The sequence below is a fragment of the Mytilus californianus genome, unplaced genomic scaffold (genome assembly GCF_021869535.1).
Source record: "Mytilus californianus isolate M0D057914Y unplaced genomic scaffold, xbMytCali1.0.p SCAF_3, whole genome shotgun sequence".
Classification (NCBI taxonomy): domain Eukaryota; kingdom Metazoa; phylum Mollusca; class Bivalvia; order Mytilida; family Mytilidae; genus Mytilus; species Mytilus californianus.
This window is the reverse complement of record NW_026262679.1, coordinates 118,336,159-118,361,111: the sequence shown is the minus strand read 5'-3', so window position 1 is coordinate 118,361,111 and position 24,953 is coordinate 118,336,159. Positions and strand designations below refer to the sequence as shown.

At 32.4% G+C, this 24,953-nt stretch overlaps 1 protein-coding gene across 2 annotated transcripts; it reads right to left on the bottom strand.

Annotated features, from left to right (window-relative positions):
• Window positions 1-6,019: 6,019 nt before the first annotated feature.
• On the bottom strand, window positions 6,020-23,539 carry LOC127735954 (lysosomal acid glucosylceramidase-like). Of its 2 annotated transcripts, none has more exons than XM_052246418.1 (10): window positions 23,418-23,539; window positions 21,074-21,271; window positions 20,102-20,245; window positions 15,462-15,595; window positions 12,657-12,829; window positions 12,092-12,329; window positions 11,370-11,591; window positions 10,255-10,418; window positions 8,226-8,342; window positions 6,020-6,640 (listed from the first exon to the last, which is right to left on the bottom strand). In XM_052246418.1, the coding sequence occupies exons 1-10, from the start codon at window positions 23,503-23,505 to the stop codon at window positions 6,535-6,537; spliced, it is 1,584 nt and encodes a 527-aa protein (XP_052102378.1). In that variant the 5' UTR covers window positions 23,506-23,539; the 3' UTR covers window positions 6,020-6,534. The 2 variants fall into 2 exon arrangements, with proteins under 2 accessions (XP_052102378.1, XP_052102379.1); XM_052246419.1 differs by lacking the exon at window positions 23,418-23,539 and adding an exon at window positions 15,730-15,796 and having other exon boundaries at window positions 21,074-21,204.
• Between the last annotated feature and the right edge of the window lie 1,414 nt (window positions 23,540-24,953).

Here is a 24,953-nt window from a genome sequence, read left to right as displayed (position 1 = left end):
CTCAGTATCTATGGAAGAATTTAGCAGAAGTTTTGATTAATTTGTTCAGACAAAATTCCTGACTTAAGATTTTATCAGTTATACATAAATTATGTTCATTGAAATTGATATTTTGCTGGCTCTAATAAAAATTGATGGATGCAACATTTGTCTTTTGGTTACTTTAAAATGATGTGTATTATCAACATAAAAGAATTGAAATATTATTATTGCAGTTTAATATAAATAACATACACAATTAATACATGATATTTGGGTGTTAATGTCTTCCTCTTAGGATTTAATAACTGATTCCAAAGAAGTGCCAGATTTAGAGAGGGTGTTATCATCAGCATAGTTATATAATTCACAGTGTTTAACAAAAAGAAATATGTCATTAATGGAGACAATAAATAATACAAGGCCAAGTATTGATCCCTGAGGAACACCTTTATAGATATCAAGCATTTGACTAATGTTTTCTCCTACATTTACACGCTGTGTCAACTTGGTTCAATATTCAACATTCAATATTCAATATTTTTTTTTCATAGTTTTTTTTTTTTTTTTTTTCCCCCAACATTTGTTTTCAACATTCAACATTCAAAAAAATTTTTCGTTTTCAACATTCAACATTAGTTTTCAACATTCAACATTCGTTTTTAACATTCAATATTCGATTTCAACATTCAAAATATTTTTCATCTTTTGTTTTTTTTGAAATTTGATTTGTTGAATGTTGAATGTTGAAAACGAATGTTGAATGATGAATGTTGAAAACGAACGTTGAATGTTGAAATCTAATGTTGAAAACGAATGTTGAATGTTGAAATCTAATGTTAATTGTTGAAAATGATTTTTGAATGTTGTGTTGAATGTTGAAAACGAATGTTAAAAACAAAATTTAAAAAAAAAAAAAAAAAATGTGTAAGAAAACAAAAATTTGAATGTTGAATATTGAACCAACCTGACATCCATGTTTCCTGTTTGTTAGATAAACTTTTAATAAATCTAGTGATGTACTTAGGCCATATTTTCGAGTATAAGGATAAGAAGATCATAAGGTAGGCAGTCAAAGGCTTTGCTTAAGTACTGCTGCTAAATATTTATTATAATCCAGTGCATTTTTCCATTCTTCTAAAATGTTTAAGAAGGCTGACAGACAGTCACAACCTGATCAATAAGCTGCAAGGAAAGGGTTAAAATATCATCAAAGTATTCAGAAAGTTGATTTTCTTTGGCTGTTTCATAAATTTTGGATATAGCAGGTAAAACACTAACAGGTCCATAATTCCCTATTTTTTTGTGAACCGGGATCACTTGGGCAATTTTCAATGAGTCTGGAAGAAATAGAAGTGGGCAATGATAAATTTACGAGCTGAGTGATAGGTTTAACCACAATAGGTTTAGCATAGTGCAGTAGTTTTGACTATATACCATCTGTACACCAGCCGCCTTTTTTACATTTAGTTTAATTATACGCTTAGATATATTAAAGCTTCATTTACAGGTTGAAAAAAATAAGTTGATTGGGTGTTAACCTATCTGAGTATTTTTGATTTATGGCTTCTGTACTTGGGTGTTTTCATTAACCTGTATGCTAGTGTCCAATATTTTTGGCTACATTTATAAAAAAATTGTTAAATAATTCAGATATATCTTTGTTGGTTTTGTATGATTGTTCTTTCTTCATCAAGTATGGTTTCTTCAAGTTTGGCTGATGCATCATTTGTACGTTAAAAATGGCTTTATAGTTGGCCAAAAGTCTTTCAACTAATGACCTCCTGTGCACTGTTCTAGAAAGTATTTATTTATGGACTGTTTTCTAATTTTTGTTACATGTTATATAGAGAAAAGAATGCCCAAGGACATTTTGAGAACATCAATTTACTGAAATTCGTATTAGTATGTAAATTTTAAATAAATTTGAAGTATATTTAAAAATTTCAATACAGCCGGCGAAATAGCCACTTGCTTTATTTAAAGCAAGTTCCCTTGGTCAAATTTCCGCAGTAAAATTAGAAAATTCTTGATTATTTAAAGCAAAAATATCATCAAAGTAACGGTAAGTGTTTTTAAATTTTTCAATTTATGTAATTTAAACGGATCTTTACTGAGTTTTGGCCATAAACTGTAATTCTTAACAATACAGGAACATTATAAGGGTGCATTCGGTTCTTATAGAAATGTCTACAACCTGTTGATAAATTTTATTGCCAAAACATCTGATACAAAAATTTAACAATACTTTAGATATTTGGATGATATATTGGCTCTCAATAATGACAACTTCAGTATGTATACTAAAGAAATTTATCCTGTTGAACTTACTTTAAATAAAGCTAATACTAACAATGACCACTGTCCTTTCCTCGATCTTGATATCTATATCATTAACGGGAAGCTTAATACAAAAATTTATGATAAAAGAGATGATTTTTCATTTCCTATCGTTAATTATCCATTTTTAGATGGTGACGTTCCCTTGTCACCATCTTATGGTGTTTATGTATCTCAACTTGTACGATTCGCTCGTGTATGTAACAACGTATTAGATTTTAGCGAGCGAAATTTATATATTACTGAAAAATTATTACACCAGGGTTTTCAATATCATAAACTAGTCAAAACATTTACAAAATTTTATCATCGGTATAAGGACATCATTCGTAAATATAACTCAACATGCAGACATCTTATACGTTCGGGTATTTCACATCCAATCTTTTATGGTAATATTCTTTACAAAGCACAAAAATGTCAGTATTCACCTCAAAAGCTAACAAAACCTTTAAACAGACTTATTAAGAAGGGATATAGTTACGATACTGTTGTCAGGTCATTAAAGATTGCATATTTTGGCTTTAATATTGATTCACTTATAGGGTCTTTGCATCGGAATTAAACATATTTATTCTAAAACCAGTTGGTGGCATGACACGGGTTATGTTCTTCTCATATATTTTATGACGGTATAATACTAAACCCCTAACAGGAGGGATTGTGCCTGATATTCATATGACGAAGACATAATCTTTCAATCAGTTTAATTGAGGTCTGGAGCTGGCATGTCAGTAACTACTAGTAGTCTGTTATTTATGTATAATTGTCATTTTGTTTATTTTCTTTTGTTTCCTATTCTGACATCGGACTCGGACTTCTCTTAAACTGAGTTTTACTGTGCGTACTGTTGTACGTTTGTTTTTTCTACATTGGCTAGAGGTATAGGGGGAGGGTTGAGATCTCAAAAAACATGTTTAACCCCGCCGCATTTTTGCGCCTGTCCCAAGTCAGGAGCCTCTGGCCTTTGTTAGTCTTGTATCATTTTTAATTTTAGTTTCTTGTGTATAATTTGGAGTTTAGTATGACGTCCATTATCACTGAACTAGTATACATATTTGTTTAGGGGCCAGCTGAAGGACGCCTCCGGGTGCGGGAGTTTCTCGCTGCATTGAAGACCCATTGGTGGCCTTCGGCTGTTGTCTGCTCTATGGTCGGGTTGTTGTCTCTTTGACACATTCCCCATTTCCATTCTCAATTTTATAGATGTTGCCAAGGAAAAAATGTACAGCTTTAACCATCTCATCACAGTTCCAGTAAGTATATCTAGCATATTTCCCTTTTTCATTACAGAAGGAGGCTATATATGAGTTGCAGCAAATAAATTTGCAACCAGATTTTTCAAAGGACCATTTAACCAAATAAATTAAATAAGAGAACTTCTGTTTGATAAGATTGTGTGAAAGTGAAGAGTCGAAAAGTCATAACTGGCAACAGAATTTAACAGACCTTCAAAAACATGTAATTTATCCAAAACATAGGAAGAGTTCTTACTTCCAAAAATAATTAATACCGTTATAGGTTTGTAACCCTTTCATAAAACCTGAGGATGGTAATGTTTTATCGTACTTTTACAACAAATATGTTGTTGTTCAAGCAAAAGAAGCCTAAACAGTATTTTCTTTTATGCGAAAATCACTATTTGAAATTGCCTATCAATGAACTTGGAGTTCAGTCAATCTAGGAAATATAGATATTTTCGAGCAAACATTCCAAAATGTCTTTAAGTTATATTTCAAACAAATACTTTAAAACTATTTCAAGAAAATGCAGATAGTATTTATGCTAGACGTTGCTGACCTAAATATTTAAAAAAAATCACTTAAAACATGTATATCAGTGGTTGATTTAGGGAAATCATGGTCCAAGAACCCTAATGAGGTGACAAATACTTGTTTCTTGCTTTTAAATCAATTCTGACCTTTATAAACAATTGCTTGACTCCTAAAGTAGGGGCAGATCAAGATTTTTTTCAGGGGATGACGCCAATACAAACTTTCAAAATTTGTTTTGAAAGTTAAGATAAGAATGAAGTAACAAAGCACATGGTTTGCACGAATGTACCAGTGCCATATGTGGAACAGGATCTGCTTCCCCTTCCAGAGCACCTGACATGACCCCTGTTTTTTGTTGGTGTTCGTGTTGCTCAGTCTTTAGAAAATCTATATTTGTTTTTTACAACTGTTTTTCAGTTGTTTTTTAGTTTTTTTACCATAGCATTGTCAGTTCGTTTTCGACTTATGAGTTTGAATATCCCTTTAGTATCTTCCACCTCTCTTTTACACAGTCCATTCCCAAGTTTTGTTTTCTGGGATGTTTGCATCCAAAATGTAAACTATCACATCAAAGTCTTAATCATTATAAATCATGATGCACGTACATCAGTTATAATCCATTTGGTCATTTCTGACAAATTGATGCCCATTAACATTTTAAGGAATCTGATCTCAATATTTGAAGGTTCATTAGTCATATCAATTTACAATTATTTACACTTATCGTGCAGACAAAAAAGAATGACAAAGATGCTTAAATGTCAATTTATAGCATTTCCTAATGCTTTTAGTTGCTGACTTTGGTAATGTTTCTTTTGTATTTTCCCAGAAATGCAAACAAATTTTTACTTTGGAAGATATCCCACTTTGGCCAAATAAGTTGAGGTCATACAAAACAAACATAAGTATCAAGGAACGGGTATTTTGCCTTAAGGGAAATCTATGGTATTGGAAATAAAATAACAGTTTGATGACTATTGATAAAAAGCACATGCACTTGGGGACAGGACAATTTCTTTTGTCCTCACCCTTTTTTTTCTCCAAAATTCCATTATTTTTTTGTTTTCTAATAATCTTAATTATGTTTGTGTTTTTCCACAAGAATACTAAAAGTACCATTTGTTATTTGTTGACTATCAATTGCTAGTTTACTACATGTATCTGATAGTAAACTAGCAATTTATAGTCAACAAATAATAAATGTTACTTTTAGTATACTTGTGTAAGTCTAACATAGCAACTATCATTTATAAGTCTTTGGTTTGACCCACTGGGGTTTGAATCCAAAACTTCCCCACTTGTGGCAAGCACCCTACCATGAGACCAACAAGGTGGTCAAAACAGCGGTATAAAGTTTCAATTAAATAAATCTAAGCATACTGGATTAAGTGTATGATATGCGAAAAAATTGCCTTAAATCTAATGGCTATTAAACTCCTTTATTTCTGGGATACAAAAATTAAATCAGAAGGCAACTTTTTTCAACTGATTCAAATATTCAATATATTTTTAATGAATTTTTATCAATTTTCTTTTCTTTTTTTTTTTTACCGGTATTCCAAAACAATATTGCACACACTGTTAACATTTACTCCACTGACACAGCTATCTCAGTGAAGGTCCCTGTTTCATTAGTACCAGAAGTTCAGGGATTCTTCGGGTAGATAAACTGCATATTGTAAGTCGTTTACAAAGCATTTTCTAGCTTTTGTACAACATCATGACGTAGTATAAATAGATCTTCTTTTCAGACCTAAAGTATCCTTCACTAATTAACTCTGTACAACATCATGATGTAGTATAAATAGATCTTCTTTTCAGACCTAAAGTATCCTTCACTAATTAACTCTGTACAACATCATGATGTACTATAAATAGATCTTCTTTTCAGACCTAAAGTATCCTTCACTAATTAACTCTGTACACCAGTAAGTCTGACTTTTATTTTATGTTTCTAACAATTTAACAAAAAATATAAACTTAACATGATTTATTAAAATATATAAATAACAATATGGCACATTATAAATGAAGTCCACAATATTTAAATCTTGATGACTTCTCTGTTTATCCATGAAATACTTCAATGAAGCCTTTCCATCCTAATTATTTAAATTTTTTTTGATTAGTTAATTGAGCATTCTACATGTGACTCTCAGTATGGAAAATACAGATTATTGCACTGCATCATTTAATATATTTATAAGATGCTGAAATAAGTTCTTTATAGAATTTTAAGCCACAGATGACAATCTGAATTTATTCTTATCATAAAATGTGTTTAAAATGAACTAAACACAATTTCTGAGTGAACCATACCAACATAATAAGAGCAGCACAGGTCAATAAAGTCTGCACATGTTGGTTATATTATAAACTTGTCTGCAAAGTAATGGGTGATATTCTGGAGACACAATGTTATAAAGAATGAGATACATAATCATCCTGTCCACCATATAACAGTTTGTATAGAATGTTTGGAGTATGATAAGTTAATATAACCTAATTCTGGATCATGTAGAGATATAACACCATCATCTTCTGATCTGAAAAAAGCATAGACAACAGACATTACAATTCTGAATATAAACAGATTCTCTTATGCATATTGCATATTTTTTTAATTCATAAATTTCCTCTGAGTGATCATATAAATATATATATATTTATATATATAGAATGTCTATTTAAAGGGGCACTAGCTGTCAAATTCATGTTCACCGATTTGACTCAAATTCTAATATTTGATTTATAACAATGTAAAACATTTATCCAAATTATAAAAAGTCTAAAATAAACAATTTACAGGGCATGGGCTTGAGAATGTGTGGCTTCGTTTCGTGTGTATTTTTGTCTAGACACCATCTAATTAACTATCGAGTTGACCTACGAATACCTCCGATGACCATATAAGTGATATAAACATAAATAAAGATATAAATAGATAAAATGAACTCGTGCAATTGGATTTTTCTAGGTCTGTTTAATTTCATATTATAGATTAAAAATATATGTTAATCATCGTTTTTACCTGTATAAGAATGATTTTTTGTGGATCGAAGTAGTCAATTAAATGATTTACCTATGTTTCACATTCAATGTTGACATTCTTTTCCTTTAAATAACTATACACACACAATTCATGCGTTATCCATCTCTAGCTAAGGGGTTAAATTGAAGTTCACATGAATACGGATTTAATGGGGTCAAATTATTCACTTGCAAGTGAATAATACATTATCAATGTTTCTTTGCTTATTTTGACAAAACTGAACCATACTGGCTGCTAAAAGCGAATTATTATTTCACTATTTCACTTTCATTAATGATTGAACAAAAAAAATCCTATTTTAGATTTTTTAAATATTTCATAGCTAGTGCCCCTTTAATAGATAATCTGTGAAACAGTACTCACAGGTGTTAAATTTTGTCGTAATACATCTTTGTGGCAAATAAATCATCATCAATATTTGCTTTTCTGCAAACACAAGTATTTTGGAAACTTGAGGTTACATGGTTACTAAAGCTTGTCAACAGGCAGAAAAGAGGTGAAAATTGGATGGTTAACTTCCAGCGATGGTTATTATTGTATATGCAATGAAATGTTATGTGAAATTTTGGTAGTACTGGACAGGATAAAACTTTACTCATGCCAAGTATTTCTTTATTTGAAACAAAGATAAATTCTGCACAATTTCTTGAAAAGTGCCAATTTAACAAAGACTAATAGGGGAAAAACAATGGTGGTATTACTCCGAAACAGTATACAGGGAGATAACTCCCATATGGAATAGTGTTCATTTAAAAGGGTGAGTTACAATAACTGTTTGATTCATATACCAATCTTATCAAAAAGTTGTGAAACAAAAGGGACATTCAAGAATCAAAAGTGATGGAAGAAATAAAAAATCAGATCAAAATCAAAAGGTCTTTCCAAAGAAAGGTGGAAAGACCTAATAACAGCACTGGTCTAACCATCAAATCTGTATAACACATAACATAAACTTCATGTTAAATATACTTTTCACTATTAATATATCAAAATCTTAAAATCTACATAAAAATTATGCAACTGATCATTTTAAAGACGGTACATTTTCTATCATTGATATACGTAGTATCAGGACATACCTGTTAAGAATTACAACAACTATAGAGTTATCTCCCTGTATGAATGCTGAGATTTGTAAGCCATCAATCTCACTTCCTTTAATGTCTATTCTCTTTGAACCAGGAAGTACAAACTTACTGTAAGAAAAATGGTAGCTAGGTGTTATCAATATTCAATCTTATAAGATACTGACTATTACTTAAAATGATTGTTTTGCCTTGAAATGAACATTATATGTGGAGTAGGATCTGCTTACCCTTCTGGAGCTCCTGAGATCAACCCTAGTTTTTGGTGGGATTTGTGTTGATCAGTCTTTGGTTTTCTATGTTGTGTTTTATATTCTTTTTTCTATTCTCTTGTTTGTCTTTTGAATTTTTTTTTCTTTTCTCGCCACAGCACTGTCAGTTTGTTTTCAACTTATGAGTTTGAATATCTTTTTGGTCAATCGCCTCTCTTTTACCATACCTGTCAACCTCTAAAACTGAAAATGCAGGTCATGACCTGCACTGAAGAAGAAAATGTCAGGTCATAACGCCTACAAATTTTTTGGTCCAATTTTAGTATTGAAAGTTTTTTTTATACACTATAACATATACATGTACCACTGAGTTTCCTAAAAATAATCACTTTTGTATTTGTTAAGTATATAAATATTTATCATTAATTAAATATCTTTCTAAAGTAATGCCCTCTTATTGTTTTATTCACACTAGTTTACTTCTTTTTATTAATGAATGTCATAAACACAAGCTATACATGTAATTAGAAATCAATAATAGCTAATGGGCTCCTATACACAGGAAGAAGATAGATAGAAAGAAGTAACAGTTAGTGTGTTCCCTTTTCCTGCTCAGTGTAATATCTAGAGCATATGGATTTAAAGCTTTTACATTTAAGTGATAACTAAATAATTCTCTAGTAATGTATTAAAAGGTTCAAATTGTTTTAAAATGATTTTTACAGGATATTTGATATTTGCAAATGGCAAATCTTGTAATCAGGACATAGAATTGTATGTCAAACTTGAATGGCTTCAACTTTCTGGGGTAAAATTAACAAATAATCCTTGAATTGTTACCTTTCAATTAAATGTAATGTTTTGATAGCTGTCATTGGCATGGTAAATAAGCAAATTCTTAGTTTTGAATTTTCAATTGTTTACCTTTTCAAAGAAAAACCCAGAGAAAACTGAAAGTATATTGGACTTCTAAATACCGGAAACAATACCGGTCACAAATATGGGTGAAAACAGGTAATTTTATGAAATCCCGGGTTATTTGAATACCCGGCAGGTATCTAAAAAATCCCATGTGAAGGAGGAAATTCTTGGGTGTGACCCACAGAATACAAGTCAGTTGACAGCTATGCTTTTACACTGTCCCAAGTAAGGTGGAAGGGTTGATCACTCACTGACATGTTGAACACTGCTACATTCTTTATGTGCCTGTCACAAATGAGGAGCCTATAATTCAGAGGATGTTGTTTGTTGATGTCCATCATATTTGTTTTGAGCATAAATGAGATCCCTTGAATTTGTTCATATTTTGTCATACTAGTCCTTTTATAGCTTACTATACTGGACAGTTTTGTTCATCATGGCTGAATGTTGTACAATGACCTATAGTTGTTTATAACCTCATCCTTTGGTCTCTAGTAGATAGTTGTCTCATTGGCTATCATACCACATCTCCTTGGTCGCTGGTAGATAGTTGCCTTATTGGCAATCATACCACATCTCTTTATTTCTATAGCATACCTCGCTGGTGGACAGTTGTCTCATTGGCAATCATACCACATCTCTTTATTCTTATATAACAGTAGATATGCAGTAACTTATTAGTAAAGGAATCATACAGTTAATCAATGTGAAATGTAATAATATTGGCTGTTTTAAAATAAACATGAATTTCTCAAATATAAGTTGATGATAATTATTATCTAATTGGACACATTGTTAGTATAAAATTTCAACAGAGACCTCTGGCTTCTTGTATAATTCATGTCCATTCCTTGGCAGACTTTTATTGATTCATCCTACAGTCTACAAACCTGAAATGTCCCATGGCATAAAACATCGGTTGTTTATAAAACTCATCCTTCTTTGCATTTACAATTATGGGACTGTCTACAAAATTCTTCACCCAATTTGGTCCTCCCTCCATATCTAATGCAATATTCCAATCAGTCCAACCAGTAACCCAGTTATTGACATCCTGAAAGAAATAACAAGCTGATTTTTTATTTAAGTAATAGTCTGCTTAAGAATCAGGTAGTGGTGAAAACATGCCAAACAAAAACCCGCTCGGTTTTTCCAGACCTGTTTTGAAATTCTTCTAAATTGCCTGACTCTTACAAAGACTGGCACTTATAATTTGTGTTCAAAATTGTGGAGTGCATAGGATAGAGTTCAAAGCATAAATTTGAGATGGTATACAGGTCTTTATAGGGTCCATATAAATCTGTACATGGTGTTTTAATTACTGTGCCCAATATTTCTTTTCTTGTTATAGACAACAGATATCTCTATACCCAATGTAAGTTTCTATACAGCTTCTTCATCAGGCTGATTAGTGGCCATGTTGCGTAAAGTAGCTACATTGCTGTGTTTTCCTTTAAACTTGAATATGGGTAAAATTTCCATTTTTGATTGTTTGAGAAATTTACAGTTGGTAGTTCTTCAAGATCATTGGATCTTTATTTATTTTTCATAATTGACTTTTATGCTAAAGTGTATCCTCATGCATGTTTTTCTTTCTACAGAGCTATTTCATTTTCTTCTAATTAAATCCCTTCTATTAAATGTCCCATCTTATTTTTGCAACAATTTTAATTGCATTAATAAGGGTGTATCATGTGCTCTTGGCTAAGCTGTTTATTGATATATTGCCATTAGTAATCTCTTGATGTATACAATGTTTCCTGATTTTACATTATATACTGTCCTATAATAAAACAAGCTTCTGTCCAATTTTCAAGAAATTATAAATAGATGTAATGCCCTTTTTCATTCTTCAATATTGGGATTAGCCAATATATAGCTGTGAAAAAGTTGAAATAATTCATTGTTTTAAATTCCATATAAAATAATGCAATTTTCATATACAGATACAGACTAAGGTAATCTCTTTACCCTTTATATATCAAAGTTAAAAATAACAATTTACCTGTAAAATATCATGTGCATAACTTTCAGCCCTTTCCCAGCTTCCCAGAATAACTTTACCAAATGGTAGAATAGATCCTGCACAGGCCTCTGTAGCCAGTATAAATTTATCTGGGAATTTCTGATTAGTGCTTGATAAAGCTATAGTTGGAGTTATAAAATCTTCATACCAATGGACAGCTATTCCAGAGATATACTTTGATGCTTTAGGACTGGAAAATACCTGAAAGTATTAACAAAAATGATAAGCACATATGCAGCACCATTAAATCTAATATCTAAACTACAAGAATATTTGTCTACAGTGATCATGCAAATAAAGTTCTATTTTCAACATATTGTTTTAGTATGAGAGTTTCTAGTAGTCTACAGTGATCACTTACATTCAAATAAAGATCAGTTTTCATCATTTTGTTTTAGTGTGTGAGTTTCTAGTAGAATTAGTGGTATTCACCACTGGTATATCAAAGATATTTCTTTATGACATATATGTATTAGTTGCTCCAGTATAAATTAAACTTTGTTTTTGACACAAAATTATAGGTCTCCCATGTTTTCTCTAGTTTCAATAACAAATACTGTAACTCTGCCATTCTACTGGTTTGATTTTACTTATCCAATTGCTAAGATGAATAAAACAATCCAGATACATCATAAAACTTCCTTCCAATGCTGATATTCATGATTTTTTTTTATGAATTTGTTATCAATTTAATGCCTAACCTGTTCTGCCCAATAAGGTAACAAGAACCTTGCATCATCTAGAATCATTAGCTTGATATGCTGGAGGCCATTTTTCTCTAAAACTGGTCCCAAGTCAAATGCGATGAAATCTCTTTGTTGGGCAGGTGTCCATCCCATAGCTTGGAACTTAAAATTAGGCAATTTTCCATCTGAAGGCTCATTCTGTGCTGTGATTCCCCATAGATGAATGCCATGCTTACCATACTCTTGTAAAAATCTGAAAGTGAAACACACATATGATACTCCAATCATCTTTTTGATGTACATGTATTGACTTTCTAATTGTTGATGCTGTACTGATGTATCACTCATCTTAAGTCCTATAAAAATAATTTTTTATATCAAAGACAAAAGTTGTCCTACAAATCAATACAAATTTAATTTTTTTTAACTTTTTGAATTTGAGAATTTAATTTACCGGTAAATCTGAATGAAATTTGAAACAAAAGAACCCTACAGCTACTCTTCTGTCATTAACAGTTGTAAGGTGCAATTCCATAAATAACCTTGCTAAACTGCCAATCTGCCAAAAATATTGATTTACCTGACAAAATATTGAGCCCATGTTTTGTAGTATTTGCCTCCAGGTTGTCCTATCAAAGATCCCTTTCCTGTCATGTTCTGATTATCTTTCATCCAAGCAGGAGCACTCCAAGGACTTCCAAATAAAGTCAGATTTCTTTTGCTCATCTTCTGAGCTGCTATAATGTAAGGAATCTAAATAAAAATCCAAACTGTTTTTCTTAACTTTTCAGTTAGAATAGAATATTATAATGCCAGCCTCCCCCCCTTTTTATTGTAAATCTATGTCTGTATAGTTTCTTGAAATTATTGAGGATAAATGATAGATGTTAGTGAGATGTCTAATGTTGCAAGTAATGTCAGACTTGTAATTTGTTATTTTGGCTGTTGTTTCAATGATACGACAGATTTGTGTATGTTAGTTTGTTAAGAAGTTTTATTTCACGTACTGATTCCATATTTTCGCGGTAGTTACCTTATTAGAATATAAACTCAAATAAAACTCTTCTAATGATCTACTAATGTATTTAAAGTCAAAACCCATCTTTATTGATGAAGATCAATCCATGTTTACAAATGATATCAACATTACGGGAATTTCCCTTGTGTGATCCATGGTTGCCGATTGGTAAACAATATGTAACAAGCTCTGCCATTGGTCAGTCGGAAGTATAAAAGCAAAAGCGACGGATTGTTGGGTTGGCAAATTTGGAAAGTAACAAATTTGAATAGAAGCTAAAATGTGTCTGATAATCACAACCAAGCGTTGAAAGTTAACTTTGTTTTTATTGAAGGTTGTCGGTGCCGGTGCTAAATCGGGTTGCCGGTGACGGTGCTAATTATAATGTTGTTTAATATAGACGGTGCAAATTAAGTTTGTCGGTGACAGTGCTAATGTTGTTACTGGTTGTGTATAAGTTGTTTTTGACGGCGATAAACTTATTTTGATGGTACCGGTGCTAATATAGTTTTTGACGGTGCAAATTAAGTGTATATGTGTCGGTGACAGTGCTAAGGTTGTTATATTGACAGTTCTAAAGTAATTAGTATGTTGTTGGTTTTATTATGCTGAGTTGATGTTGTATAATGTAGAATGGTAGCAATATCCTTAAATTGGGATTATTGAAAGATTCTAAATAAGTGACAACCTTGTTACTTAACTGTTGAATTATATATTATTAACTGGTTATTATCAAAAGTTTGTTTGTATACTGTAAGACCAACCATTACCCGGGACCCGAACTGACCAGTGACAGAGCCTGCAAGACCCATTCTCTCCGTCGTGGATTATTTTTTATATTAATAAAATATGAAACTTTATTTTATTCAGATATTTAATTTAACAACTGAGAATATATATATATAACTACAAGTATACGATTTCCCTATTGTAACGTGTTTTGGTCAGACGGTAAACAGTGGACGTCGAACCTTACACTTTATAGATCCTTTTACTCTCTTTTTCTTTGTGACCCTGTGACCTGTGTTCTCTGGTGGCCGACTCTAGCACCAGGGAGACAGCTTTTCAATATAATAAAAAATACACTTTTATTTTTTTTTAATTTTCTTTGAAAGATTAGATGCAACATTTATGAGAGCACTCATTTATTACCATATAGGCAACAGTCAACAAGACTGAAATCGTTTAAGAAAATAAACAAATCACTTTGAATGTATATATGAGAGAGGATTTCCTCACTGGGCCGTTTTGACGGAATATCATGTATTACAATTTTTTTAATATGTAAACACCCAATCTATCCACCTTATAACTATCATGACTATGGGAAAGAATTTTTAAAATAGACTGTCTTGCTCCATGCTCTTTGTTAATAATGCACAATTTAAACAATAAAATTTCTGGTTTGAAATTCATGAGTACAGTTCACGTAATCCTACAAAGTCAGCACTTCCAACGGTTTTATAGTCATAATCTGGTAACCATTAAGTGTGAATTCATTTATATTTTGAAGGAACCAACTTTTGCTAATTGAGGAAAAATTATCTTTTTCATGGATACTTGATTTAATGGGTATTTTTTTGGCAAGTTTTTCAAACAAGTCAGTAGGAAATTTTTCATTTTGTTGGAGACATAAATTTCTGGTTAAAAAAAAACCCCTAAAAATCTTTAAAAAAAAAAGTTGCTGTCATATTATAATGATTTCACAGTATTTTCAATTTAGCAAGGGAATTACAGTATACTTTAGTTTGATTTTTTAGTGGAAGCTCCTCATTCAGTATCGTAGTGATGTTGCTATACTTATTTGCGACTAAATCAGTCACCAGTGTCTACTGATTGAACAAGACCAATACTGGGTCTAGACCTCATAGCAGCATGTAATTGTTTGAGGTTGCATGTATACTGTTGTATAACTGATCATTCTCTTTCATTGAAGGTAAAAAACTATGATGAAAATGATATTCCTTGTATAATGAGGGTTGTAAAATTTCAGACTATCTGCAAACAGGAAGTGGCTGCAACACAGATGTAAAAATTGCTTACTCGCTACAACTCAACATTATCAAGCAGCAGACCAAATATTAAACCATTTCCCTTCATAGAAGCCAAGAAAACTTTGATGAAAGTTTTGTACCTAAGGTATTTCAGATGCAAGGAATGACAGAGTCAAGCGGTTACTATATCTGATTTCGCCTTTGGTGACGCAGGTTAAAAGCTTGATAATCATTGTAGTTGATTAAGCAAAATACCAGAGAATTTTGATAATCAGTTTAAAAATAAAAAAAATACATTTACTAGTTTAATGCTTTCTTTTCAACATTAATGCAAGTTGGTATTGGTTTTTTCTCTAAGTTTAAAAATAATCACCTTATACTTTAAATCTTCTACAGCCATTGAGAAGTTCTGTAACAAAAAATCACCAGGATGGTCATCATAGGAATAAGGATGTGTTGAAAAATCACAGCTAGCCATTGGTATTCTTCCCACTGTATACTCAATACCTGTAAAACAATCATCATATAAAAACACAGCTAGCCATTGGTATTCTCCCCACGGTCTACTCAATACCTGTAAAACAATCATCATATAAAATCACAGCTAGCCATTGGTATTCTTCCCATGGTATACTCAACACCTGTAAAACAATCATCATATAAAATCACAGCTAGCCATTGGTATTCTTCCCACAGTATACTCAATACCTGTAAAACAATCATCATATAAAATCACAGCTAGCCCTTGGTATTCTTCTCATGGTATACTCAATACCTGTAGAACAATCATCATATAAAATCACAGCTAGCCATTGGTATTCTCCCCACAGTCTACTCAATACCTGTAAAACAATCATCATATAAAATAACAGCTAGCCCTTGGTATTCTTCTCATGGTATACTCAATACCTGTAGAACAATCATCATATAAAATCACAGCTAGCCATTGGTATTCTCCCCACAGTCTACTCAATACCTGTAAAACAATCATGATATGAAATCACAGCTAGCCATTGGTATTCTTCTCATGGTATACTCAATACCTGTAGAACAATCATCATATAAAATCACAGCTAGCCATTGGTATTCTCCCCACAGTCTACTCAATACCTGTAAAACAATCATGATATGAAATCACAGCTAGCCATTGGTATTCTTCTCATGGTATACTCAATACCTGTAGAACAATCATCATATAAAATCACAGCTAGCCATTGGTATTCTCCCCACAGTCTACTCAATACCTGTAAAACAATCATGATATAAAATCACAGCTAGCCATTGGTATTCTTCTCATGGTATACTCAATACCTGTAGAACAATCATCATATAAAATCACAGCTAGCCATTGGTATTCTCCCCACAGTCTACTCAATACCTGTAAAACAATCATCATATAAAATCACAGCTAGCCATTGGTATTCTTCTCATGGTATACTCAATACCTGTAGAACAATCATCATATAAAATCACAGCTAGCCATTGGTATTCTCCCCACAGTCTACTCAATACCTGTAAAACAATCATGATATAAAATCACAGCTAGCCATTGGTATTCTTCTCATGGTATACTCAATACCTGTAGAACAATCATCATATAAAATCACAGCTAGCCATTGGTATTCTCCCCACAGTCTACTCAATACCTGTAAAACAATCATGATATAAAATCACAGCTAGCCATTGGTATTCTTCTCATGGTATACTCAATACCTGTAGAACAATCATCATATAAAATCACAGCTAGCCATTGGTATTCTTCTCATGGTATACTCAATACCTGTAAAACAATCATCATATAAAATCACAGCTAGCCATTGGTATTCTCCCCATGGTATACTCAATACCTGTAGAACAATCATCATATAAAATCACAGCTAGCCATTGGTATTCTTCTCATGGTATACTCAATACCTGTAGAACAATCATCATATAAAATCACAGCTAGCCATTGGTATTCTTCTCATGGTATACTCAATACCTGTAAAACAATCATCATATAAAATCACAGCTAGCCATTGGTATTCTCCCCACAGTATACTCAATACCTGTAAAACAATCATCATATAAAATCACAGCTAGCCCTTGGTATTCTTCTCATGGTATACTCAATACCTGTAGAACAATCATCATATAAAATCACAGCTAGCCATTGGTATTCTCCCCACAGTCTACTCAATACCTGTAAAACAATCATCATATAAAATCACAGCTAGCCATTGGTATTCTTCTCATGGTATACTCAATACCTGTAGAACAATCATCATATAAAATCACAGCTAGCCATTGGTATTCTTCCCACAGTATACTCAATACCTGTAGAACAATCATCATATAAAATCACAGCTAGCCATTGGTATTCTTCCCACAGTATACTCAATACCTGTAGAACAATCATCATATAAAATCACAGCTAGCCATTGGTATTCTTCTCATGGTATACTCAATACCTGTAAAACAATCATCATATAAAATCACAGCTAGCCATTGGTATTCTTCTCATGGTATACTCAATACCTGTAGAACAATCATCATATAAAATCACAGCTAGCCATTGGTATTCTTCCCACAGTATACTCAATACCTGTAGAACAATCATCATATAAAATCACAGCTAGCCATTGGTATTCTTCTCATGGTATACTCAATACCTGTAAAACAATCATCATATAAAATCACAGCTAGCCATTGGTATTCTTCCCACAGTATACTCAATACCTGTAGAACAATCATCATATAAAATCACAGCTAGCCATTGGTATTCTTCTCATGGTATACTCAATACCTGTAAAACAATCATCATATAAAATCACAGCTAGCCATTGGTATTCTCCCCACAGTATACTCAATACCTGTAAAACAATCATCATATAAAATCACAGCTAGCCCTTGGTATTCTTCTCATGGTATACTCAATACCTGTAGAACAATCATCATATAAAATCACAGCTAGCCATTGGTATTCTCCCCACAGTCTACTCAATACCTGTAAAACAATCATCATATAAAATCACAGCTAGCCATTGGTATTCTCCCCACAGTCTACTCAATACCTGTAAAACAATCATCATATAAAATCATAGCTAGCCATTGGTATTCTTCTCATGGTATACTCAATACCTGTAGAACAATCATCATATAAAATCACAGCTAGCCATTGGTATTCTCCCCACAGTCTACTCAATACCTGTAAAACAATCATCATATAAAATCACAGCTAGCCATTGGTATTCTCCCCACAGTCTACTCAATACCTGTAAAACAATCATCATATAAAATCACAGCTAGCCATTGGTATTCTCCCCACAGTCTACTCAATACCTGTAAAACAATCATCATATAAAATCACAGCTAGCCATTGGTATTCTTCTCATGGTATACTCAATACCTGTAGAACAATAATATAAAACAATAAATTTACATTATATAATAAATCCACTCAGAATTATTAATTTGAAGGACCTGCAAAAATGCCAACAAAACTTATTCATCTAATCAATACCTCTACATAAAGACTAGTTTTTTTCAGATATATAGACTTGGATTCCTTGAAAGAATCTCAATACTTAAAAATCTTTTTTTTATCTATTATATAACCCACTTAGTGTGCTTAACATATGATATCCAAGACTGATTTCAAGCTTGTGTTTTGTTAATTCTATTTTTAGTTTGCATGTGTTAAGGGTCAAGTTTCACATCTCTATTTATTCAGCCAAAAACTGAGTAAAATTTGGTCATAAAGGTTTGACATTAGTTTGCTGTGAGAAAATCCAAGCCAGTATACAGTATATCTTAATGGCTTTACCATGTATGTAGAATTTGGGGGTAAATTAAAGCTTGTTTAATGGCATTAGCACCATCTATCAGTTTGAAGACCATACACTAACCTCCAGGAGTCGGTTTCACAAAAAAAAAATTAAGACTAAGATTGATCGTAAGTATACTGAATTGTTCATGACTTACGATCAATCTTCCTCGTAAATTTTTTTTTTAAACCAACTGGTTCAGATCTGGTTGTGTTATGTTGTAGGACTGGTGTTTTAATGACTTTACACAGTATTTCACTTTTATAATCAAACAATCATTCAAATGAATCAAGAAAACTTCTAAGAGAAAACAGTTTGTATTTATCACGCTTATGTTACACCACTGTCCAACGTTAAGGTGAAGGTTGAGTGCTCACAAATATGCTATGTTTGTTGTTGAAGGCCATATGGTTGCCTATGATTGCTTACATCCACTTCATTTGAACTTGGGTGGATAGTTGTGTCATTGGCAATCATACCACATCTCCTTATTTTTTATAATCCGGCCACATTCTTTAAGTGTCCATTAAAAGTCAGGAACCTGTAATTCAGTGGTTGTCTTTGGTTGCTGTCTGCTATATTTGTTTGTCATTCATTGTAGTAGAATAAATCAGGCCCTTTGTTTCCTGTTTTGAATTGTTTCACATTTGGTCATGCCAGCCCCTTTTATACCTTACTATATCGTATAGGTTTTGCTCATTGTTGAAAGTCATTGACCTGTAATTGTTCACATCTTTAATGAAAGTTGTCTCACTGGCAATCATACCACACCTCCTTATTTTCATAAAAAAAAAACAACAGTAATAATCTTGGATGACAGACACCACATGTATCCAGACAGTGTTTTATTTCTGCGTAAATGTAATTATTCTACCCATATCCCTCGAGTTGATTACTTAACCTTTATAAACCAGTTACATGTACATGTTGTACACGTCAACTAAGGCTGAGATGAATCAGAGGCTTTGGCTTACCATTAGTAAACAGTTCTGTCATGACTTAGCTGGTTTTGACTCAAGTACAGATGTAAGACATGAGTAATTTCAGTAAATTAAGTTGAGGTAACAGGCTAGTTTCAACTCATCATAAGGAGAACAGTAGCACATAAGTTAAAAATCCTGATTTGTGAGGAATTGCTGAACTTTAAAAGAATAGTATAAATGTGTAAAATGTCCTGAATTATAATGATTGACAGGATTAAACTCACCCTCTGGAGAATAGTAAGACTTGAGTAGATTAGCTTGAGCTGGAGACGACAGACTAGCAATGTTAATCCCTGCAGCATCTGTGAATGCTCCACCAAAGCCAATCATGGTCTGGTACGTCATATTTTTATTGATAGTAAATATTCCTGCAGCATAATACATGTTTTTTTTGTAGATATAGATATATATACATGTATTTATATTGATAATCATTTTAACTCCTTACAATTTGATTAAGGAGAGACTGGCATTGGAAGGAAGAAAATGATTAAGCAACTCCAAGTAATAAAAATTTCTTATAACAGATATCCTGAAACTTGACCTGTTTTTAAACAGATATGAAATTTTCTGCTGTCCAATTGCTTATACATTTGTATCTCAGATTAGTAAACAAATTTATATTAAAGTACTACATCTGGTTGATATTGCAAAAAGTGATTGTCAAAATAAGAACTTTACTGTAAGGTAAAAAAATTTAAAAAAAATATTAGTGTTGAAGGTTTCCTTACCTTCCCTTTTTTCTATGCATTTTTGGTATCAAATTGTAGGAAATTGTATGTGGTCAAAAACTAATAGATAAACATGTATTTCATGTTTAATATCAACCCTCATTGAATTTTGACTTTAGGGTACAGAATATAAGTTAACTAATTCATGAAATACAGTAAGCAGCTATAAATCCACATCATTTGGTCTCTGGTGGATACTTGTCTCATAGGCAATCGTACCACAACAATGTAAGATTTAATAATCTTGCATTTACATTATTTAATTTTTTTACTTTTTCGCATGCAAAAAGAAGTAAACTGAACCTGTATCATTTAAATAGCTTTGCTTATAGTTGTAACGTCACTGTCCAAAAAGTTTATCATGTTAACACAGGGATGTTACAGTTCAGAGTTTGCAGAATAATAACAATTGAACAAATATTATTAATTTCATCATGTTCATTTAATAATTTAATTGTATTTTACCTTTGTTAGTTGTAGAATGGGTTGATGTAAATTGTCCGTAGGTTTTATGAAGACGATATCTATCTTTGTTTGAGGTGTACACAGTATATGTTCCTTTAGAGACGGGAACATTAGATTCTACTCTGTCACAGTATGTTGAGTTACAAACACAAACATAAGAACCGTGTCCATAACTTCTTTGGTCACATGTTAAACTATCTACAATAATCAAATCTATCATAAATCACCTTTTAAAATACATTGCATTAAATTACCAACAATTAATTAATTTGATTATTAAGAGATCAAAGTAATTAATTTGAAATTGACAGTTGTGTATAATTACTTAAACTTAATTAAAGTGTTCAATGTAATTTGTAAACTGACATTAAGATGATGATGATGGATGGCTGCTTATCTTCCAGCAGTAAATTAAATGCATATTCAGGACGAGAACATGTTAATGTACAAATGTACATGTGTAAATATGAATATTAACCCTGCTTTGTACTTGACTGACACTCTGAGCCAGAATTTTAATTTTTAATTTTTAACAAGGTTTTACAGTTCTCAGGAGTCATGTCACGGTTGTCACCCTACCTAGACATATCATTCTGACTCTGAGCCGGCCATTCTTTGCTCTTACTCCTATGATGCGTGCATGGAAGCAGGAAATACCAATTTTAAAGTCTTTGGTTTGACCTGTCCACACCGTACCAAGAGACCACCAAGGCGGTTATTAAGAGTTTCTGATTGAAATTTTCAAGTTTCTTTGTATATTAAAGTGCACATAAACACCTAAAGATATGAAAATACAGCAAAATTCACACAATTTCATTTATTTCTCCATTTTTTGTTACATTTTAACCCTTATTGATAATTTATGTAAACAACAAATAAACAGTTTATCATTCTTCTGAAGATGGAGTTTTATAACAAGTAAAAATTTAATTTTTAATATGTTTAACAGTTATTCCTTAGTTATTTGGATTTTTTATTAAGTGTTATGACATGTTTTTGGGTGACTTTCAGTAAATCTATGGACCAAATACATTATCATTGATTTTTAATATACATTATCATTGATTTTATACATTATCGTTGATTTTAAATATTACTTTTTTTCATGTTTTATAAGTTACATAAAAATGTGCATCAGTGGTGCGGAAATATTTGCTGTGAGTACTTGTCCCTCAGCAAGTAAAACTGTAAATTTTACTTGTCCAGAAAAAAAGTTACTCATCCCTTCTATCAATTAATTTGCATACTGACAAATGACTGTTTTTTAAATTTTTTTGGTTATCTATCTATTTCCCATTTTATTTCATACATCTTGTCATGAACATTGATGTTTTAACTTAAATTATATGTTTTACAGGTGTTGATCATTGGTTTCTTTTACATAAAATAATACATCTTAATAAGTTGTGAAAATAATTCTATATTTTTAAATAAATAGAATGTTGTCAAGTGTAATGTATAACTTGTCCACATGCAACGTACATGTAGGCAAGAAAAATAACTTGTTGAGATGTAAAAATGTACAAGTTGGGTATAGCATTTCAACACCCTTGTACATAAATGCTTGTCACAATCATTTCTTTATTAAAATACAAAGAAAAACCTGCTAGTGCTCAGTTAAGCATGGCAACAGAATTTGCTAATCAGAGTTCACCATTAACAAATCAAGTGTCAAAAGAACCCAACTGGGAATAAGTTTCAATAACTTTTGTGGGTCATCCTACATTGTAAGGTATTAGGCTGCAGTGAAAATCGGTAAGAGTACCATATGGCACCCCCACCATACTAAAAGAACACAATAATGTATTACAGTTTATGGGGTTGCCAAATGGAACTCTTCCCTGAAAATCTAGTCTATTTAATTTACTTATTACAATCTAGTCAAATATCAAAATATCATGAAAATTTTCATTATTTTATATTTAAATTATTTTTAGTGATCATGTAAATCATTTAAGCATCTGTATCTGTGAAATCCTATTCATGTCTAGTGCTAGATCTGTATGTAATTTTAATTTATTGTGTCTGTCAAATTCATGCCTTTTATCTAGAATAAATACATATATAACTAGAGTTATTCCCCCTGTGCCACCAACTAATCACTCTTGAGGCTATTTTTAATAACACCAGCCAAAGCTACTTCCATGATCCCTACAGGGATTTGGAGTTTAGAGCTTTCATAATTCCAATTTGAACCAATTATTCAAGGATTGAAATTTCTGAGTTATATTAGTTTTTATGTGTGGTGGACAAAAATTCAGGAAACAAAGTTTTCAACTTAAACTTGGAATTATCACAATGAACCTCAATTAAATCGATTCATTTCAAAACGAAATCGGTATACCTGTGGACGACTTTATAACAAAAACAAGTAGGAAAATCAGGAAATATTTGTTTACAGCATCATAACTCGATTCAATAACTCTGAACATCGTCGATTTCCAGATCACATGTTTTTGTTTACCAGGAAGTAGTAGAATAGTTGAAAAATGAAAGAAAACTCGGAATGACAAAGAAATTCCGAAAATTTCAACTTTATATATAAAAAGAAGATGTGGTATGATCCAAGTGAGACAACTCTCCAAAATAGATCAAATGACACAGAAATTAACAACTATAGGTCATATATATTTATCCATCTGAGGGGGGGGGGGGGGGTGTAGGACCTTTATCGGGACTCCGGGATCGGGTGTTTTTAAGCTCGGGATTTCGGGATTGATTCTTTCGGGATCCGGGAATTCTTTTTTCGAATTTCGGGATGTCGGGATTTCAATTTTTTTAAATTCGGGACCTCGGGATTCCATGTTTATAAGCCCGGGATTTCGGGATCACTCGGACCACTCCTACCCCCCCCCCCCCCCCTCATCTGATGAGTTAACTGATTTTTATAGTTTGCTCTTATGTTGTACTGTTACACCACTGTCCCAGGTTAGTGGGTCTCATTGGGGTCTAAGCGTGACCCGGGATTGCCGATTTTTTGTAAGCGTGACACGTGAAAGTCAAATTATTGTGCCGTGAAAACAGGAAATGAAGTATAGCGAGACACGGGAAATTACAAAAAAAATGAGAATTGCTTACGTACATAGTGTAAGCGGGATACAGGAATCTGACAAAACAGTAAGCGGGATCCGGGATCAGAACCCCCCAATGAGACCCCCAGGTTAGGGGGCGGGTTGGCGCCTTCAAACTAGTTTACCCCCCCTCCCCCTCCCCCCGCTTTCTATATGTGCCAGTCCCAAATCAGGAGCCTGTAGTTGAGTGGTTTTCGTTTTTTTTTGCTGTGTCTCATATTTGTTTTTCGTTCATTGTTTTGCATAGTTTGTTTTTATGTTGTGCCGTTACACCACTGTCCCAGGCCAAGTTAGGGGGAGGGTTTGGCGCCAATAAACTATAGTTTAACCCCGCCACATTCTGTATGTGCCTTTCCCAAATTAGGAACCTGTAATTCAGTGGTTGTCGTTTGTTGCTGTGTTTCATATTTGTTTTTCGTTCATTATTTTGTACATAAATTAGGCCGTTAGTTTTCTCGTTTGAATTGTTTTACATTTGTCATTTCGGGGCCTTTTATAGGTGACTATGCGGTATGGGCTTTGCTCATTGTTAAAGGCCGTACCGGTAACCTATAGTTGTTAATTTCTGTGTCATTTGGTCTATTGTGGAGAGCTGTCTCATTGGCAATCATACCACATCTTCTTTATAGATAACTGAACTTTTCTAAAAAGCATGCCTCACCGCATCAAATATATATTTCACCACGAACACACCGGTGTGTCTGGTTATTCAAACTCATTTGAAGATGCAAAATGGTATATAAATGCTGAATAAATACAAATGAAAAGTACAAAAATAGTATCCGAATAAATACCAGAATTATAAAATT